This window comes from Juglans regia, chromosome 1, assembly GCF_001411555.2.
Source record: "Juglans regia cultivar Chandler chromosome 1, Walnut 2.0, whole genome shotgun sequence".
Classification (NCBI taxonomy): Eukaryota; Viridiplantae; Streptophyta; class Magnoliopsida; order Fagales; family Juglandaceae; genus Juglans; species Juglans regia.
Window position 1 is genome coordinate 15,293,332 of NC_049901.1, and position 22,157 is coordinate 15,315,488.

Sequence of the window (22,157 nt, forward strand, 5' to 3'; positions counted from 1 at the left end):
AACGAAACTGATGTGCTTCATCCGTACGTTCATGGCCGGATTACAATTCACACGCGCACACATTATATATAATGGTCACGTACGTATATCAAAACAACATGATAATTAAAAGAGAAGCATGGAGTAAATGACGTCCCAAGGGACGATTACTATCCATTTCCTATATCAGTCCTGCTACAGGTACGCATTGGTAACCTTTGGGGGAATCGGCTGCATGTCAGTCAGTCGATATATTTATAAAATTAAAAAACAACAAACAAAAACACAAAAATAGAGGGAAAATGAAACCCAGCTGAAGAAGAGAAAGGAGGGAGTGCCGTCGGAAGTCAGATTTCTTGCCTTTTCTGTGCCTCAGGTGCAGCATTTCCATTTGGACTTTATTTGTGCTTTGAAGGAGAACGCATTGATAGGCAGCTTGGGTGTTATTTATTTTAGATTTTTTTCCGGAGGTATGCTATATTTCCATGATGAATTGTAACTAGTTGTTTGCATAATATCATACTTTCAAATTTTCAATGCCCAGAAACTGTGTTCACGAGCCTGTGCTTTGCACGTAGTGCCTTTCTAATGCTAGTTTGCTCTTTACATCAATTTTTTTACTAAAATAATTGATAAATCAAATAACAGTACCTTGCTCTGTTCGTGGGTAGACAAAGAAGATGAGAAGAAGACCCAAAATCACCGAATTTGCTCTTTAGGGCATGAGAAGAAAAAGATGAGAAGAACCTAAGTTGTGTCCGTCTTCGTGGGTAGACGAAGAAGATGAGAAGAAGACCCAACCCTTGCTTTGTTCGTGGGTAGAGGAAGAAGACGAACCTTGCTCTGTTCGTGAAAGTGGAGAACACTGTCACGAGGTCATCATGGTTGAAAAATCATATCTAGTCAACAAATAATCACCGTGTGCTCAAGATTGTGCTAAGAAATATTCCCTGCAATCGGCATATTACATTAGAAGAGAAATTGTAACAAGATCATCTTAGTAGGTGAAAATTTCAGAGAGAAGGAAAAAAAAAAAGCGCCAGACGAGTTGAATATGAGATTTTTCATCGGTCCAATCTATTTAATTTGGCAAAACAGTGTAGCGTAGAATACTATAGTGGAATTAATTCCGATGAAATTGAATTCTCCGTGAAGATGCAGAGAACCAAAACGATGTCAAAACCAGCCATTTTTCTTAGCGACAAAATTCATTGGGAGAGAGAGAGAGAGATATATATATATATATATATATATATATATATACCTTTTTTGAGGACGTGATAGGCATGATCCTCTGCAGCTGCTCTGGTAGAGGCAACCTGAGCAAAAAAATGTAGAGGGAAGTCGTCGAATTCTCTAAAAAACATTACCTAGAAGGAGAAAAAGAAGGAAAATGAGAGAGGGAGAGAGATGAAAGAGAATGAAGAGGGAAGGAATAATATTACGATGTCGATCTTCAAGAAACCATCGACGGTGAGGTTGAGGAAAGGGTTGCCCATGTCAATCGCGATGTTGACTTTAGGAGTAGTTACAGAACCAGAAAACCTGCTCCGAGGCATCCTTCTCCACCTTCACATAACACACTCTCGCTCAGTAACTTGCGTTGGTGTTCTGCCATTTGGGTTAAACACAAAACGCGCGGTTTCAATTTTTCCACATAGAGGGACGGGTATGCGGGGGTTCCCACGCCGGGTGCAAGTAGACTTTTTGATATATATATATTGTCAGGTATTGTTAGCTCTAAAAGTATGCAACGAATTAAAGTCGAGCTTTTACTTTACGTACGGTTTATGCATGATAGATATATAGATCCAGTACAAATAGAGTCCACAAACTGATGATCATATATGTATATATATCTATATATATATATATGCCTTAGAAAGACAAGTGTACGCGATTTTATAATCAAATGTATTCCCCCTCGTTGGCCAAAAACTGTAAGATTCATATATAGCATGCTAGCTGTACGTACGTGATGTTAGACACGTACCGTTCAAAAGCAGTATGAAACCATTTTGAATATTTCGGTACTTCAGAGTAATTAGCATTTACATGATTCACGTACGTTCTGAAAATATTGATCCTCTTCGACTTCTACCATTGATCCTTTTCAAAGTTCAAACACAAGTTTATTATATATATACAGAATACGCCAACTTCATCGCCTCGTTATGATGAGAGAGAGAGAGACTGCTCAATTACTTAATCCCAAGTCTGATCTGAATATTTCCAGGCATGCATGTCAAGTCCATGTTTGGTTTTGATATGATGGTCCGATTTCAAATTGTTCAATTGTGGGATGAAGGACATATATAGATCTATGGAAGTTTCTGCTCACGTGTACTTTAATTTAAACAACATAAATATCTAAGATGCTGACGAGTGCTTCTATGATATGCTTGATTACACATGCATGCGCAGACTCATGGTCCTGATAACACACCCACACACACTGAATCACGGGTATCAAAATGTAAAACCTGATGAAATATCCGTGAATCTCACTCTTTTCCCCGATCTAGACTGAGAATAGAAGATCAAGAATCTGCATATAAATGTTGTCATTGACGATCTCTTTGAGTACTACACGATTAATCAGGGACGAGTTCTTTCTTTATGAACAAACTGAGCTGAGGATCGAGTTCTTTGATATTTATTAGAGAAAGAATAATGTCTATAGAAGCACTGGCAATGGCAGGCATCGATTACAGAGAGTGCAGCATCAAGCTTGAAGAGTGGGAAAAGGGTGGCTTTTATCAACAGCCACCACCACCACATCTCTTAGCTGAGCAAAATTTTGGCATTCATGAGGTAGAGAAAGTCCCTGTGGATGCTGATATATCAGTGGCTCATGGAGAATGCGTGAAAGCCTGGATGCGCGAATGGGCTAAAGCTGTTGCTGCAAAGAATCAGAATCAGATCGAGAGTACTGTGTTACACTTTGAAATGAGAGCTGTATTAGTAGCCAATTTGTATAGCTTATAGGTTTGATAAAATGATCAAGTGTTTGATATTTTTGGAAGAAGTTAACGGTAATACACTGTTTTCTTTTTGACTTGGAGAATAACTCCATATATTACAAGAAGGTTGGTCAGACGTACTCGGCCTCAAATTTCGAAGCAAGCAGCACTCACATAATTGAATAACGCCAAAAGAAAATTGATTTTTTTTTTTTTTCCTGACGGAATATTGCAAGAACCTACCAATATGTCCAAAAGATTAATGTTCGATGCTCTCTGCGAAAGATTACGTGCTTCCCCAAAGGAACTCATGAGTTTAGAGTTTCCATTTTGGAACTTTTTCTTTCCTTCTTTCATGATTGATTTTGAACAGTCACAGAACCTTCGGTCATAAAATGGAAGTGGAGAACTTTATTTGTAATTATAAATTTATAATGCCATCATATTCGGCTTAGCAATTCATAACACTAAACTCGTTTGATTTTTAGATGAGATGAGATAAAAGTTGAAAGTTGAATAAAATATTATTAGAATATATATTTTTAATATTATTTTTGTTTTAAAATTTGAAAAAATTAAATTATTTAATATGAAAATTTAAAAAAATTATTATGATTAAATTAGATGAGATAAAAATGATTATGAAAACAAACATGGCCTAAACTAATCAAAAGGCAACAAGAGATGGAAGCACTAATTGGCTGTATTAAGAGACAACTTTCGGATTCTATATATTAAGATAGATTTTATTTCGGCCTGGTTTGGTTACCAAGATGAGTTTCGTATCGATATAATCATTATATTTTTTTAAACTCTCACACAAAATATAATAAATAATTCAATATTTTCAAATCATAAAATAAAAATTATATTAAAAAATTATATTCTAATAATATTTTATTTAACTTTCAGTTTTTTTTCATCCCATCTCATCTGCATAACCAAACGAAGGCATCTCCTATTGGGCTCTCCCAGTCGGGATTTTCATTTCCTTTCTTTTTATGTTGAAAAATGCTAGTATGACTCTCAAATGTGTCTATTCATATATTTTATTTTTTTATTTTTTTCTTAATGATTAAGGAAGTGATTATTAGTGAATTTATATTATTATTATTATTATTATTATTTTAATGGTAAAGGATCTTTAAAAAATGCTTAAAAGAAAAATACTATTTGCATGGTGTGTAATGTATATTTGGCCCTAGAATTCATGTCCTTCTATGTTTTCTGTTTGTCAGTGTGGCCTTTTGGGTGTCGTGTAGGATTTGCAGTTGCTTCGTGCCCACGATCTATGGATTCGAAAAAAGAGTAAAAAAAAGTTGGTTCCCTCCTTGCAATGCATCTCAACCTACCTATTGAAACCCACTAACCACATATCACATGTATTCATATGTATATGCGTCTACCGAATCCAAAAAAAGTGCATCTTAAAAAGTACCTAAACGAATTGCATGCGTATGTGACATTAACCGTGCGTGATTAGATATCCATTTCATATCAAACACACCATTATTATTGTATTTGCTTGAGTCCATACCTATAAGAGAGAGAGAGAGAGAGAGAGAGTGTCAAGTGAAGTCATTGAGGTCACGGGAAAAGAGAAGGGTTATAAACTCTGTACATGCGATCTGTGACCTCTGTTTCCATAAGGGGTTTTTGGTATGAGTAATGTTACATATAATCGTATAATGCACAAACGTCATACAATCATTTTAAAAAAGTGTGATCTACCAGTAAAAAAATAATTTTTTTTTAATGTGAATCTCGTATTTATTCAATTTTTTCAAAATAACTGCACAACATTTGCACACTCACGACTGCAATTATCATTTTTCTTTTGATATTTTACAGTTCACACCTGAGACCTCAGTCTTCAAGAGGAAGGTTCAGATCACATATACTGATCAATGCTGGTTTTGATTGAAATCAAAAGAATACAACACAAATTACGATTAGTGTCGGGGTGAAGCTATGTCAATAAAAGATCTAGCTAGCAATGGCAGGCAACAACTGTATTCAACTGCACCATCGACCTCGACGAGAGGGATCGTTGAGATGCGGAGAACACAGTACAATACATCGGGCCATGGCGAATTCAAGCAGTGAGTGAGACAAACGGAAAGTTCATAGTGAAACAATCCAATCGCAGGTGAAGGGAAATATAACTATTTCATTCAATGCACTGTCATATTTCTAGTGGACACAACTTAAATCAGACTTGTAGCAACGCATTCAGAACCCAACATGGAGAAAGTTTTCATATTATGAAAGGCAAAGTTGTGTATATAATACTTCATCAGATCAAATTAACACACAAGAAAATTACAAAATACATATAAACACAAGAAGAAGGAGGAGGAGGAGGAGCTTAAACCAGGCCCAGCAACATATCGAGTTCAAATTTCACTGAGCCAATTGAATTCAATTATACCCAATCGAATTTTTTCAATTGGGTATAAAAATTAGGCATATCAAATAAATCTCTGAGCTAACCAACCAAAAAGGATCGTACATGCCTATAATCTAAACAAGGATTGGGTGCAGAGTTATTCGATACCTCATCTTCCACCAGACAATTCAATAGCATCTTGGTTATAAACAGAGTCTTCTCCCCAGTCAAATCTTCTTTGTAATCTCTCATACTCTTGCCTACGAGTAACCTCAATATGCTGCCATTCTTCCCACCTCTCAGCTAGCCCCTCACCTTCCAGCATCCGTACCACCTCTGACATTGCAGGGCGGTCCTCTGGTGATGACTGGGTACAAAGCAATGCAACTTTAATCATCATTTCCACCTCTTGAATGTCGTAATTTTTACTTAGGTTGGGATCTACAATAGCATCAAGTTTCTTCTCCCTTTCCAGCTTCTTGACCTTCACAAGGAGAGAGATACAAATTTCATTAATTAGCGGAAGTAAATCATCCAAAGTAAAAGGGATGAGCCACAACTAAATATGTATGCTCATCTGGAGCCTTATCAAAAGTGGGTAATACTCCATCGTAGAAATCACAAATTGACAGTAAGCAAGTGAACTCCCAGCTTGAGTAAGCTGCAATTCTCCCAATACAACTAAGGAATTGTGGAAATATTAAATGTTTCAAATAAAAAGGAAGCATTTCATCTTTATAATCTTCGTTATGTATATTATTTTAAGGAGAACTCCAACGTAATTGTAAAGTACATTCACAATTAAGTAAACTAGCTGCAAACCCGCACACAAATAAAACTATTTAATGAAAGGTAACATATATCTACTTATAATATATGAAAAGAGAGAGAAAGGTGTAGACGCAACCCTTTAGGTGTTCCTCAGATTTCAGAAATAGATAGCTTCCTCTTCCAATTATCAAAATGGAGAAAGTAAGGAAAAAAAGGAAGTAGCTGGTACAGAGAAGTTGAGTCCAGAACTTTAAACTTCCGAAAGTAATTAGTTGAGTTCAAGATTGAACTTGGTCAAAATATCAAATATAAACTAATTTACATAAAATTTTCTACATGTTCGGTAATTAAATATAAAGAAAGTTGTGCAAAGCAATCTCTAAGTAGATATAAAAACAGTTCATGCTTGAACGAAAAAAATAATCGTCCAGCTAATGGTCCTCACAATCCTCTCATGCATTTTAGACTTCTTAGACAAATAAGGATGTAGACCTTTAAGCTTCCAAAACTTGGGAGATGAGAGATGATGGCGCACCTCATAAGAGCAAAGTTTCAAGCTTTCAAAATTAAATATTACATTGGATGGGATGTTTCTAACCACAAATTAAATGTTGATGCATAGAAGTTTAAGCACAGAGATATAGAAGATCGAGAATCCTTAATGGCAAGTGAGGGCACAAATGATTTTTGCAGGTCTCTTTCAGAAAGCAGGTTATAATGCATAAATCAGTCAAGAAAAATAACCTTAATGTGTTTGCTCCAGCTGTATAAAGATTATGCAGCACGTAATACTTATAACATAATTAAAATCAGCCATGTGTGCAATAATATGATACGAGTGTAAGAGATATGCACACAATACCAAGAAATTATCATAACGAGGTTATCTTACATGATCAAGCAATAAAACATCATCTTCTTCCTCCAAGCGCGAAAAGTCAATTGCCCTTTGACCTGTCACAAGCTCTAAAAGCATTATTCCATAACCAAAAACATCAGTTCTTTCTGAAGACTTCCCAGTGGACAAGTATTCAGGTGCTATGTGGCCCATTGTCCCACGAACTTGAGTAGTCACATTAGTTTTTCTAACATCAACCAACTTTGCAAGGCCAAAATCACCAACAACTGCTTCAAAGTCTTCATCAAGTAACACATTTGCAGCCTTAACATCCCGGTGAATAATTTTAGGATTGCAATGCTCATGAAGGTACTCTAGACCACGAGCTGTCCCTAAAGCAACTCGTTTTCTTGTAGGCCAATCCAAAATGGGTCCCCCAGGTTTAACTTCTGCATCAATGCTAAAAGTCAGTATGATATCATCAGAAAGGCGCAGCTTGGTTGGTAATCATACTATGGACAATGCAAGTATAGAGAACCCTATTCCCCTTTCCCAACGTAAATATCTTTCCATTTTCATTCCACTACGTGTATATGAAAAGAACAGTAATTTCCATTGCAGCACCACCTAACAAGTCAACCCTTCAATACAAGAGCCCAGTGAGTGCGGCCCGGGGGGTGGGGGGCTTAGTCCCGGGACACTTCTAAGCAGAATATATCACCAATAATATAAAATCAAAGAGTTTTAAAAGGAATTAGTCATTGTCAATCTAATCAATACTTCTTGTTTTTTTAATTCTTTTTTTTTTATAAGTAAACGATTGTATTAATAAGAATAGGCATAGCCCAAATACACAAGATGGTATACAAGAGGTAACACCTATCTAGGAAGAAACAAAGGATACAAGAAAGTCATGAACATCGAGGCCATTAAAATCTACAGCAATGGCCCATAGAAATAATAGAGTTTTAATAAAAAGAGATCTAAGTTCAATCATTTCGCTCTTGCCACAAGCACCACAAAATACAGATAGGAACCATCCTCACATGGCTTTGATTTGTGGGATATCTCCTAGATTTGTCCAGCTGGCCAACAATTTTGCCACTGAGACGGGCATAACCCAAGCTAAGTCTAATCTGCAAAAAACTTCATCCCATAACGCTCTAGCAAGCTCACAATGCAGTAAGAGATGATCCATAGCTTACCAGTTTTCTTACACATGCAGCACCAATCTACTATGATCACCTTGCGTTTCCGTAAGTTATCCATCGTCAAAACCTTATCCAAAGAAGTTGTTCAAGCAAAAAATGCCGCTTTAGGAGGTGCCTTGTTTTGCCAAATTCTTCTCCATGGAAACTGAATGTTCTACAACTGTGTGAAACACTTATAGAAATAGCGAACTAAGAATATGCCTATACATGCGGGTACCCACCACAGCAAGTCAACACCTTGAGAACTCAAAGTCATGGAATACAAGAGACTAAAAAACTCCTCAAAGCTGCCAACTTTTCAATCTTGGGCCACTCTGTTGAAGTTGATGTTCCATTGGACTTGATCCCCATATATCACCATAAGATCAGCCACTGAAGCTTCTTTCTCACTTGCAACACGGAAAACTGAAGGGAATGATTCTTTTAGGGCATTATTCCCACACCAAAAGTCGCTCAAGAATTTTATTCTAGAGCCATCTCCTAGCACGAGTCTAGTGTGATGAGTAAAAACCCCTCACCCTCGTCTAATGTGCTTCCAGACTCCTACCTCATAAGCTCCATTTACCTCTCTAGTGCCCCCGAGGGGCGCCGCCGCAACACACATCCATATTTGCAGTCAATCACCGACTTCCATAGGACTTCTAGTTCCATATTATATTGCCACAACCATTTTCCAAGTAAGGCCCGATTGAAAATCTTTAGATTTCTAATTCCCAAACCACCAAATGAGATTGGGGAGCATACCTTATCCCAACTGACTAGATGGAATTTGAATTCATCTCCCATGCCATTCCATAGGAAATCACAATGAAATTTCTCAATCTGGGTTGCCACACTTGCTAGAATTGGGAATAGAGATGGGAATTACGTTGGTAAATTAGACAAGGTACTCTTGATTAAGGTGATCCTACCACATTTCGATAAGTACAGTCTCTTCCAACCTACCAATCTACATTCTATCTTCTCGATCGCTATATCCCAGATTGGTTTAACCCTTGATGCAGCCCCCAACAGAAGACCAAGGTAATTCATAGGAAGAGAGAAGACCTTACATCCAAGAGTGTTAGCCAAGTACTGGATGTTACGAACATTGCCAACTAGCACCAACTTTGATTTGTCAAAGTTCACTTTCAAACCTACCACTTCAAAACAGAGTAGCAATGCCCTCAGTGCCCGAATTTGGTTTTGGTCTGTCTCACAAATTATTAGTATATCATATCCAAACAACAAATGAGAAATGTTAAGAATACCCATATTGGGGTCACCAACCGAGAATTCAATCACGAAATCATTAATAATCAAAGCCAAGATTATTCAGCTTAAGTGCCTCCATAGTAATAACGAAGAGGAGTGGGGACAACGGATCTCCTTGTCTTAGGCCTTAGAAGCAGTTGAAGAAACCAACTGGGCTACCATTCACCAAAACTGAAAATTTCGCCATTGATATACATCATTTGATCCACGAACACCATCTCTCCCCAAAACCACACCTCCCAAGTAGGTAAAGCCGAAAGTCCCAATTAGCATGATCATATGTCTTCTCCATATCCAACTTGCATAGGATATCTGTATTGATAGATTTTAGTCTACTATCTATGCATTCATTGGTGATGAGAACCGAGTCCAAAATTTGCCTGCCCCTTACAAATGCATTTTGGGGTCCCCCATAGGCGATTTGCAAGCACCTTAGAAATAATCTTAAATAAACCATTCACAAGAGTAATGGGCCAAAAATGCTAAACCTCTGATGCCCCGATCTTCTTAGAATCAGTACAAGAAAAGTGGCATTAAGGCTTTTCTCAAATTTTCCAACATAGAACAGTTCTTGGAACACCTTCATTAGATCCTCCTTCACCACATCCCAACATGATTGGAAGAATCTCATAGAAAAACCATCTGGACCTAGTGTTTTGTCTTTTACCATTTTCCTCACCATTCCATGAACCTCTGACTCCTCGGAAGGCCTCTCCAACCAAGAGACATTATGTGGCTCAATTGACTCAAAACCTAGTCCATTCTGCTTTGGCCGCCACCCCTCTTGCTTGGTAAGCAAATGTTCAAAAAACTAACTCAAAGCACTTGATTTTTGGCGCCAATAAATTTTTTCTAATAACATAACCCTCTCTAATTCTGATACCAACTCTGCCTTCCAAGATAACTCTTTTGAGAGAAGAACCCAGCCCTCCTGTATCCTCTATAACTCCTATAGCTCCACCAATGTGAATTTCTTCCTTTCACCTATGTCACCAAAAGAGAGAAAGTTCCAAAGCTTTAAATCATTTTTTAAAGCCTTCAATTTACCTGCAAAGACAAAGCTAGGGGTGCCATGAATCTAGTATGAGGATCACCATTGCCTAACCCTATCCACAAAACCTCAGTTTTCGGCCACATATTTTTGAACTTAAAGTAACAACGCCCTTCTTGGATACCACCACAATCCGTCAATATAGAAAAATGATCCGAACAAGGACAAGGCAGCCTCTTTTGACATACGTCTGGATAATGAATTTCTCATTTCGATGAGACAAAATCTATCCAATCTAGACCATGTCTGATTATTGGATCACGTGAATGTTTCCCCCATGAGAGGAATGTCCACCAAACTCAAGTCGAAAGAAAATACACTCCGAGAATTCTAACATTGCTAGTTGCAACATGTTTTCTCCTAAACGTTCACTTGGAAATCTTGTAACATTAAAATCTTCACCTATGCACCATGGAAGGTCCCACCAGCTATGAACTTCAACTAATTCTTCCCATAAAAACTTTCTAGTGCTGTCCAAATTCGGCCCGTAGATACCAGCAAAAGCCCACAAGAAGTTATCTTCCACACTCCTAAAGCAACATGCCATTGTGAACTCCCCTATGAATTCCTCTATTTTCTCCCCCACCTTTCTATCCGACATCACTAGAACACCTCCTAAAGCCACATACAAACAGCTCCAGATACTTTGAACAATTCTTCTTGTAATAGATTTCAACTTAGTTTCTTGTAAACATACTATGTCCACCATCCACTCACGAAGCAAATTTTTTATACTAAGACGCTTATTGGCCTTGTTGAGCCATCAGACATTCCAAGAAACAATTTTAGACTTCATAAAGAAGAAGCTAGCCCTTTCCCTTTGGATCTTTCTCGACTAGAATTGCCCTCACAATTAAGAAACCACGTTAGTCTCTTTAGCTCCCTCTATTTTTTGGACTTAGATTTTTTGAGCTAATTATGACCCACTTCAATGGCAGTGAGCAAAGTCATCAATTGTTCCTAAAATCCCCCACACAATATTGAATTTCCTTCACCTTGTGTAGAACCCAATCAAAAAAACTAGACTGGGTTGGTAACAAACAGTTAAGCAGTATGGGCTCCTCATCTCTAGTAGCCCACTGCAAGCCCATCGGCATCCCCATTTCCTCCTCCGTGAAGATATTCCCACATTCCCATTCAGAGAGGCTCGACACAAGCATATGTGAAGGTTCAACAACTCCCTCATCGCTTCCAGGGAGGGAAAAATCGTCGGAGTAAGCATCTCGCCCCTCCAGTGTCTGTTGTAGAGCCTCCGCCAGAAGAGTTACTTCATCCCTGCTATTTGTCAGCGTTTTCTAGCTAAGATATGCCGGAGATCCAGCACTTGGTGGTAAGGAGACAACTAGATCTCTTTCGGAGCTTGATGTCGACGGTTCCTCCACCGTCGTTGTCACCCTCTGGGCCACCGTTGAGTGTTCCTTGGCCTTTCGCGACAAGGTCGGAGCCTTTTTCAATGAGGATTCCAGACTCCCGCCGGTGGAAGGCCATGGATCACCTCCTTCTCTAATTCTCCGTACAGGTTGGGTCCCAATTTCCTTTCTTCCGTTTTTTAATTCTTTATTTCTCATAACCTATAGATCAACCTTAAACTAAGGATTCTCTCTTTTAAGTCACCACTCATGTAGAAGCATGTACTTCAACTTCAGGCATTTTAACAGCCTCAGTGATATTTTCCTGTGCTAAGTCCCACCAACAAAAACAAGCCAGAACATAGTTTTAGATATTCTGTGTGGTGATTGTGTATACAACTGCAAATGTAGTATCCAACAGGTCCTATGTGGGTGTGTACATGCATCGATGCTTGTGCATTAAATAATCAACAGGTCCTATTTACATACATGACTTAAAGAATTGATACCTCGAAGACAAGAGGCAACACTCAAATTCTGCATAAAGGGATAGACTAAAAGGCGTTCTCTATTAGTTGTGCAAAATCCAATCAGCCGTAAAAGATTCCTATGAACAGCAACACTTATCATCTCAACTTCCCGTTGGAAAGCTTGATCTCCCCCAGGACTCTCATAGTCAGTTAACCGTTTCACCGCCACTTTTGTGTTATCAGCAAGCACCCCTTTATAAACTTTTCCGAAACCTCCCTGTCCTAAAACATTTTTATCACTGAAGTTGTCTGTAGCAAGCTGCAATTCCCTCCATGAAAATCTTTTTAATTGACCAAATGCAATTCTTCGATCAACTTCACCTGGGCAGTGAGTGCACAAGTCAAAATATTAGATCAAAACTTTCATAGGCAGACTCCTATGTTAAGTTTTACATCAAATACCAATTCTATCAATTTGAGAATAAGTACCCAAGGACTATGAAAAACAAAAGCATGCCACAGAACAAAACACGTTGATGAAAAAATAAACAGAGGAACTTGATGGAAAAAAAAAAAGGCGAAAAGAAGTTATCTCTATAATTTAGTTTTCCAAATCCAAGTTTCATAGCTGATCAATTTTGTGTGTGTGTTGATGTAAAATAAGCTTTTCATTAGTTTCAGTAGTTTATCACAAAAAAGGACGAAAACAAAATGTTAAAAAAATTAATTTAACCATAGAACAGGTTAATTATATACATATATCATTACTTAAAAAAATAATTATATACATATATCATAGATGTTACATGACATTGGTATAGAATACCGCTGTTCAATATTCTATACCAATCTAATCCAGCCTACAACATTCAAAAAGGATTGTAGACTTCTTCGAACTGGATTTCAAAAAGGTTATCCCAAAGATAAATTATGTGATGTCTGCCTCCATACCCATGTTTTTCACAAACATATGCAACAATAAACACAATGTGCTTCGCCACAGCATGTAATTTCAATATCCATAAAAACAATATTGTACAAAGAGAAATCAGTAAATTAGGTTGTACAAATAATTCTGTTTCATGCAATCTTTTTTCATTCAACTTAATCAATGTTGATCCAGTTTTTAGTACCGTAAAAAATTTGTTTTTCTAAAGGTAAAATAAAGTTAAAAAAAATTATTTTTTTATTGGCACTAGGGATCCGAAGACAAAGTCTTGACTAATCCCAAGGATGCATAGGCCCTTGGCAATGAATTTTCCGCAAGTGCAACTCGGGAATTCAAGGGCAAATTCCCCGTCCGATGGCTCATAAAAATTGTTTGCACCCAAGAGAATTTGAAATATCATTAAAAAAAATGATCATCCTAGTTGAAAGATACTTTCTATTAGAAAAAAATGAAATATCAATAAACCAATTTAAAAACTTGGCTAATTTCAAGTGAGTTCTTAAGAATTCTGCACTGATATTTTAAATTTAATAGAAGGCTTGACCTAATGGCTTCACATTGAAGATGAAATTATTGTAAGGTGAGGACCATAATGTCGTCTATTATTTATATTAATCCTGGGTAAAACGGGACAAAAACAATCACCATTAACAATTTAATTTAAAAAAATCATCGCAGGCCACTTAATCAGTTCAATGGGTAAAGGGGACAACAAACCTGCAACATCCACAAAAACTTCGCGCTTGTAGTCTTTGTGTCTACCCTTACACAAAATAAACAGAACAACACCAAGAAGAAGAATAACAGCAAATCCTCCAACAATTCCAAGTATGACTCCAATATTTGGCTTATTTGAACCACCTGTCAATAGGGAAAATCTTGGCACTAAGCTAGTAAAACAAAAGATTATCTGCACCATTGTACTTCAGAAAACTTTCTCAACATTATGAATCAGATCCAACAACCTGAATCTCCATTTTCAGATGCACATGAAAGAGAGGCTTTTATACCACAATTCAAATTGTTTCCTGTAAAGCTGAAACAAGCAAGAACCAGGTGTGTCGTTAAAAGTAAATATGAATCATAACAATAATAATGATAATAATGATAATGATAATAATAACAATGATGATATATATACCATAATTTAAAAACAAATGTATTATCTGATTCCACATATATTGTGCATATCAATCAGACCCAGGAAGAGGAAAAACATTCGGAGTACCCAAGTACAAAATACCTTCAGCTTCTGCAGCCATGGACAGACTAGATCAAACTGCCCTTTATTGTGCAATTCCAATTCTAACCCAAACATTCAATGACCCAAACTCATTCCTATTCTGTGAACTTCACAATGGACAGCAAGGTGAACAGATTTGAGATCGTGGTGGCTCATCTCTCTCTCTCCCCATGGAAATTGCAGCTTCTCAAATAGCACAATGAAAATTTATGCATACTTGACACTGATGCCTTTGAGGAGCTTGGATAATTTCTGTTCTTTCTTGGGTTCCTTTCTTAATTAACAAAATTTCTTACTGTTGACTATGGAGCGATTAATTTCATTAAGAACATTAAATTATGAAACGAAGATTGTGAAGGGTGGAGCCTGAGAAATAAAAAGATTGTGAAAGAACACAGTCTAACTTCATTGGTGTCTTGTAATGGATATAGAAAGAATTCTTCACTTGGGTTCATTGATGCACATCATCCCCATTTGGGATTGATAATATAAAGAGTAATGCTACATACAATCGTGGAGTATACAAGCGCCGCACAATTGTTTTGAAAAAGAGTGGGGTCCACTATTAAAAAATTAATTTTTTCATGTAGGTCCCGTATTTACTCACTTTTTTCAAAATAATTGCACGGCACTTGCGCACTCTACGACTTCAAATATCATTTCTCTAATATAAATAATAGTAAATCAAGTCAGATGAAATTTTCCACAGATGAACCTGAGAGGATCCAAATCCTAGAAATCTTCTTCAACAATACTTTAGATATACATACGCAAAACAATTAATGTTGTTCATACTTGTGCTTTGAAATTTTGAATAAATGCTCAGGAATCTGACCACTGAGATCATTTGAATCAAGCTGACTGCAAAAAGAGTTTCAACCGTGTCATCAAGTGATAAAAACCTCAGAGACAAATTAAACTTTAGAGTATAAACTAAACAGGTAACAATTTGAATTTTTCATCATTTCCACATTGTGCAAGATATCACATACAGAATGATTAATTTTGGAAGACTTGAAAGTGACTCAGGAATAGTCCCATTGAGCTTGTTTTGACTCAAAGTCCTGCATTCAAAATCAAAACAACATAGTGTTAGGTAAATATTATCAAAGATGCATACACTCATCTTGATAACTGACAGTGCAGGAATCACTTACAAGAACTGAAGCGCTTTAAGATTTCCAAGAGAAGATGGTATTTCACCAGTTAAATTATTATTTGTCAAATCCAAACTTTCCAAACTGATAAGATTTCCAAACTCTTTGGGTATCTCACCAGTTATGTGATTTCCTGGCAACTGACTGCATGATGAATAAAACAGAGACACATTATGGTAGCACTTAAAAGCATATTGCTTACATATATGTCAATGGATTGAGAATATTATTACCATAAAGCTCTAAATGAGATCTCCAGCATGCAAGAATTCAAACATCCATGTTTCCAATTCAAGGCCATGACCATTGAAAAATGTTGTCAACAAAGATGATGTCATTATGACAACAACTTCTACCACTTTTATGCACAATTCTATAGAATTGAAACTCTATAGCTGCTGGCATGACAAAAATTTCATCCCAAGTGTAATGGTTATTTTCTCTCTTAAAACCTCTTTTAAGGTATTAGTGCATATATTTTTTACATATATAAGTAAGGTATTAGAGAATATCTAAAACATCTAATGAGCAAGCAGCGGGATGGCATATCTAAAGCACCTAGTTTTGACACAAAGTAGGGAATGATTGGATATTTGCAAACTTGCAAAAAACAAAAAAATTCAACTCCATCAATTTTCATTTAAAGTTCCAAGAAAGAGAAAGACGGCACCCTAATGCTTTGATTTAATATCTAGATTACCTGAATTCATAAATCACTTTACCTTTAGCCAAATCATCTCAATTTATCAGATTAATGGTTTGGTTTTCCAATCAAGTACAATCGTGCAATGCCAAGTTCCTATTTTTTCATTTTTTATATTAATGTCTTATTTTTTACCTTTTTGGAATTCTAAGTTTTAGCCTACAAGAATAATGAAGAAAACAACATTATTGCTGCCTTTTTTGCTATTCTTGTTGAATATATCAAAAATATTATTTAAAAATTAAGATTGAGTGGCATACAGTAGCCATTAATAGTGTGGTTAAAGAATTTTACACGGGATGTTTTACTTATTTTCTCAATTCTTTGCTTTATAGCCTCTTTTTTTTTTTTTGTCTCAAATCCCAGTTTTATAGAATCAACACTGGCAGCACTAATGTTTTTCATACTTACAGAGAAAAGAGAGATTTTAAAGTTCCTACTTTTGGGGACAAGGTTCCAGTAAATCCCATTGCTAACAATGTTCTGCAAAGAAACAATACATATAAGCATGGGCCAGAGAAAAGTTGGAAAAATATGCAAGTAGAGAATATAACCATTTGCGAATCAAGGAAGTTATGATTTATTGGCAACAATATCACCAAGGGTAATATGATTAATAAAAGGAGGGCTACATTAAATTGTATCTTACACGTGCCGAACAATATTATTGGCATCGCACCGAACATTGGCCCAAGTGCAAGGGTTAACTTGATCGGGGTTCCAATTAACGAGCTGATCATTTGCAGCATTCAATGAAGTCTTCAATGCAATCAGGGCATCACCTGAAATAGAACACAGGAATACTCACCACCTAATCAAGCTAATACGTTAACATGCAATACTTCAGAAAAACATAAAATATCAAATGAAGGGAAACAAAAAAGGATATCCTCATTAAGTCCCACTAACCCTTGCAATCTTCTTTTCTAGAACTGAACTTCGCCATGAAAAGGAGAAAAGGATTTTTTTTTTTTTTTTTTTATTATTGTTGGGGATGGGGGGAAAGTGGAGAATCTGTCATATTAGAGTTAAAAACAGCATGCTGTGTATGCGTCATAATTAGTCATTTTAGTTTATGTTTTACATAAAGAAAATAGTCATTATTTTATCAGCATTCAAAAGGCATACTTGATCAGGTTCCAAATAAGATAAGTAGCATGCCAAGGATCAATAATGCATATCGTATCTTCACTATTCTTCAGCTTTAATTGCCAGTGGTTTACGTTTGGAACAGAGAATAGGTACCCTCATTACACCCCACTAAGCCTCAGAATCGTATTTGAAGAATTGCACATGGATAGGAAATTGAATGATGCATTTTTTTCTTATAAGTAAAAATTGAATGATGCATAACATGCCTTCACTAGGCTTGAGATTTAATTGGCAATGGTTGAGGTTTCAAAAGGATAGCAGATACTCAGATACTCTAAGTACACCCCCCCAACCCTCAGAATCATCTTTCTCGAATTTCAGATGGACAGGAAGAGAAAAAGGATTTTATTTTATTTTATTTTGGGGGATAGTTAAAATTGCATCAGATCTAAAAGACATGCTCAATCAGGTTCGTAACAAATCAAAAAACAATCCAATGGATAAATGCTACAAATCCTGCCTTCAGTAATCTTCAGCTTTGACTGCCAATGATTTTAGGTTGCACCATTGAATAAATCATGATCTTACTCATCAATAACAGGATTCAAAAAAAAGTTGAAAGGTTTCTAACTGTACAAAAACTTCCTGGCATATCAGGCTAGTAAAACGTGTAATCTGATTGACTGTGAACTTTCACCTAAGATTGATGTTGAGTACCTCTCAGTCACTCTAGTTCAATAACTGTTTCCTATATCAAAGTGCACTTGCTGCAAGAATACTATAATTATCCATATATGAGTCAACCTTTCCATTAACTTCTTAAAGAAAAAGAATAACTCAGCTTCTCAACCTAAAAAGATATAATATTTTGTTATTTGTTTTATATTTGCAACAAGCCCAGAACTAGAAAGCAATTCAATGGCAAATGTATGAGATACAGAAAGAGATACAAACCATCAGTTTACATTTGTTTTCCATTTCAATAAGTTCATTAAAATAGATGAAAGGATGGCTAGCCATGTACAAAAAGTGTACAACACTGATTCTAATTGTGTTGGACTTGCAATTCAACACCTTTGTTGAGATCTACAGCATTAACCGTTTAACTTAGCTCTTTTCCATCATTACATAGCTACGGCTGAAACTGAAAACAGTAGATAAACTTGGCACACATGTACAGCATAGATAAATAAATAAACTAATACGGCCGGGCAGGTCACATTACCATACCTTGAGAATCAGGCAGTGCAAAAGACTGCAAGCAAGCCAATATCAAAACAGTGAAAACAAACTCCATTTTCAATGACATCAATTTCTTTTACCCACCCAGTGAGATGCTATCATCAATGAACACGTGAATGAGAGCCCATCGCTGCAAAGACATCCCATCATTGAATTGTAAACTTTTAGATTCAAGATAAACCCCGTGCGTAATATATCCTAAGTTAAGGCAGACTACAGCAATTGATATTTTTCGCAAGGAGAAAATCAAAAGAAACTTGTATGCTTATGCTTGTCAGGGCCAATAGGATGTGTCTCTCTACGACTCTGTGTCAGTGTGAGAGTAGTCTTCTGCTGGTGTGTAACAGCAGAAGAATTATACCACAATCCTGAACACGCATTGATGATGAAGTAAACTGACAGACTGAAAGTTAAAGGGGGATATATATCCCATCCCGGTACCCTCTTGTCATTCATCCAATCTCCTTGTGAGTCTTAAAGTGTCAAGGTTTTAGATATACATATGCGACAATGCAATAAAAGCTAACTTCTTGAGCTAAGACACCATACCAAGTGTGACCTCAACCATAACTCCAATCTTCCATTTTGAATTACAATCAGCGAGAGTTCTGTAGCATAAGTCACCATAAGGGAGCTATTTCGTCAAATTTTAACATGGAAAGAACTTTAAACAGAATATTCCGCTTTATATATGGTTTCCACTTTCAACTAAATAGTTAATAGGCTTTTGACGTTGACTTGATTAACCCCTCCATCCCCAAAAATACTCAAAACGGGCCCTCAAATTATTAGAACTTCCTGTCTACGCAAAGAAAAATATATAAAAGCAGAGAAGGATAAGAAACAATTAGCAATGTTTAAATCAATCTGACCATGATCTTTCAATCCCACAAAATCTTCAATACCATTTAATTAAGACTGCAAAGGAAAAAAAAAAAACATGAATTCCAACTGAAACGCAAACTAGCTCAAATCAAGTCGATAATCGACAACCTAAAAAAAATCAGTGAAGATGAAAGAAATTAAGTCAAACTAGAGTACTTAATCGCCTCATTCACAACGACTATTTGTTTATCCACTAGTCTTTCCTGAGATCTTCATTTCTATTTCCTACAGTTTCTTCACAACTAAAGCGTATAGAAACGTCAAAGTAAAAAGGAAAAGGAAAATTGAATAACGGAGAGTCAAAATCACTTGAGTTGAGAAGAGAGAAGAATACGAGAAATTAACAATAAAACGTCAACGAAGAAGAAGAAACACCTGTTGGGAGGAATCAAATAGGTGAACGTAAAGAATTGAATCAAACTTTCTGATCTGTTTCCTTTGGTTTGGATTACTATTTGAAGTAAGCTTAGCTGGATGAGATGAGCTGCTCCGAGAGAGAAGCCTTTTGGAGTTACAGCGAATCCGGAAGAGAAGGTTGTTTGGTTTTGATTTTTTAGGACCTTGTAATATATACAAGAGAAATTTTATTTATTAAAAAAGATAAAATATTATTTTAAGAAAAATAATTTTATAATTGTTAAAAATTTTAAAAATAAAATTATTTAAACTTGTCTTATCTATTTAGAAACTGCACTTAACATTGCTATACATATATATATATATATATAATGAATAAAAAAATATATTTGTGGAAGAAGTTTGACTCGCTGTAAATGTAACAGAGTCCGTAGATAAAAGTAGTCACTGGGTTACTGAAGGGTCCACTCTGTCACTGTCTGCTCTTGTCCACCATAGACATTCATTGATTAGTGTTTCTCATTTTCTCGCGCGTGATTTGGAAATTTTTTTTGGGATGTTTGTTTTTTAGATAAATTGTTCGTGGTACTCCTCCACTATAAATGTGATTTTTTTAATAAATATAAAAAGGGATTATTCTTATACATGTGACATCGACTCTTTAAAAAAAAATATACTTCTCGCTTCCTTTATGTTTTTCTTAAGACTAATTCTACTTATAATGATGTATTATGTAATTATCGTATAATCGTTTTAAAAAAAATAAAATTTATTATTAAAAAAATATTTTTTTTATATAAATATCATATTTCATTTATTTTTTTAAAATAATTTTACGACGATTACATGCTTCACGACTATAAATATTTTTTTTCTATTCGTAGATTCAGTTCCTCTTTCTGTAGTGAGAATATATACTGTATAGGGACGTAATTGGTGTGATTCGATCAGAGTTTAGACATTTTTTATAATTAAATTGGTATACCTCTGTTTTAAAATTTTAAAAATTGATATTGGATGGGTTTATCATTGAAACTGGACTTTTGATTTTTTTTCAATTTTGGTATCGTCCGGTCTGGTTTTACGGATTATCTTAAAGGGAGAGGCTGCAAGGCCCTTGGTTTGGTGGGGCTGCCTCCTCTATCTTCCATTGGTTGTTTTAATTCTCTTGTTATATATATATATATTTTTTAATTTTCAGTTTTTTTCTTGAGATGTGGCATGTGACATAATCATATCAACCTTATGGTTAATTATTAAAACATTAACATATTCAAACTTTCAACAACCAAGCACCTTCGTTAATTCCAAACCGTTAAATTAAGTTAATTAAAAAGGCCCACCTTTTATTATATAAGTATCCCTAATGTTTCTTTTCTAACAAGAAAAAATAAATCTCAAAAGCATTTACAAGTTTTCAAATATATAAAGGACCCCTCATTACATCACCAGTTTTTATTTTACGTTTTACTATACATCAGTCATTATTCATTATCACACTCCACATTTAACAGTTTTTTCTTCTTTTTTATCATAAGGTGTGACGTAATAGATAGTCACTAATGAGAAGATTAATTCTTTTATTTTTTTTACTTGGAGAGTTGGCATAGTTGGTTGATCTGTGGTTGTTTTCATTGGATGCTCATACATATAAAATAGATCTTATATATGTGGAGTATGATATTTAACAAATGACTTAATCAAATGAAAGCAACATCGTACGTTGTCTTGTGGATCTAATTTATAAAGATGTCACTATAAAGCATCTACAAATTTAGCACATTATCTTTTCCTTGGTTCAATGGAATTCTATTTTTATATATATATATATATATATTTATATATATTGATTTTAATATTTCTAATCTTACTCTAGTTTCAGTACTTGTGAGTCGTTACTTTCATCCACTTTTTACTACAACTTTTATCAATGGGTTCACATAATATATTGATTTATCATGATTATCGGTGGAATCCTTTATAATAATAAATAAAAAATTCGAAAATACCATTTATTAATTTAAGTGATAAACCTCAAAAGCCTGATATGTTTAATAGGATTCAAGTGCATTTTTCTCTTGAGAGAGAGAGAGAAGGGAGTAATTTATTTGCTTAGATATATACCAATTGACAGGGTGTAGATATGGTCAAATATTCTCTCCCATTATTACTAGTCAAATATGTATGTGAACAATGAGTGAATTGGGTGGTCATTGACTCATTAGAGATCATTAATGCGGTCTGCATACATGCA

General features: G+C 35.6%; 1 protein-coding gene across 3 annotated transcripts; it reads right to left on the bottom strand.

Moving 5' to 3' along the window:
• Nucleotides 1-5,173: 5,173 nt before the first annotated feature.
• On the bottom strand, nucleotides 5,174-20,088 carry LOC109022022 (probable LRR receptor-like serine/threonine-protein kinase At5g10290). 3 transcript variants are annotated; one of them, XM_019004796.2, is made up of 12 exons: nucleotides 19,922-20,088; nucleotides 18,650-18,791; nucleotides 16,977-17,109; nucleotides 16,739-16,810; nucleotides 15,625-15,768; nucleotides 15,460-15,531; nucleotides 15,263-15,328; nucleotides 14,190-14,260; nucleotides 13,942-14,085; nucleotides 12,315-12,656; nucleotides 6,995-7,389; nucleotides 5,174-5,815 (listed from the first exon to the last, which is right to left on the bottom strand). In XM_019004796.2, exons 2-12 carry the CDS (start codon nucleotides 18,726-18,728, stop codon nucleotides 5,501-5,503), a joined length of 1,833 nt encoding a protein of 610 aa, XP_018860341.2. In that variant the 5' UTR covers nucleotides 18,729-18,791; nucleotides 19,922-20,088; the 3' UTR covers nucleotides 5,174-5,500. The 3 variants fall into 3 exon arrangements, with proteins under 3 accessions (XP_018860341.2, XP_035546706.1, XP_035546722.1); XM_035690813.1 differs by lacking the exon at nucleotides 19,922-20,088 and adding an exon at nucleotides 19,534-19,555; XM_035690829.1 differs by lacking the exon at nucleotides 19,922-20,088 and adding an exon at nucleotides 19,211-19,232.
• Nucleotides 20,089-22,157: the final 2,069 nt, after the last annotated feature.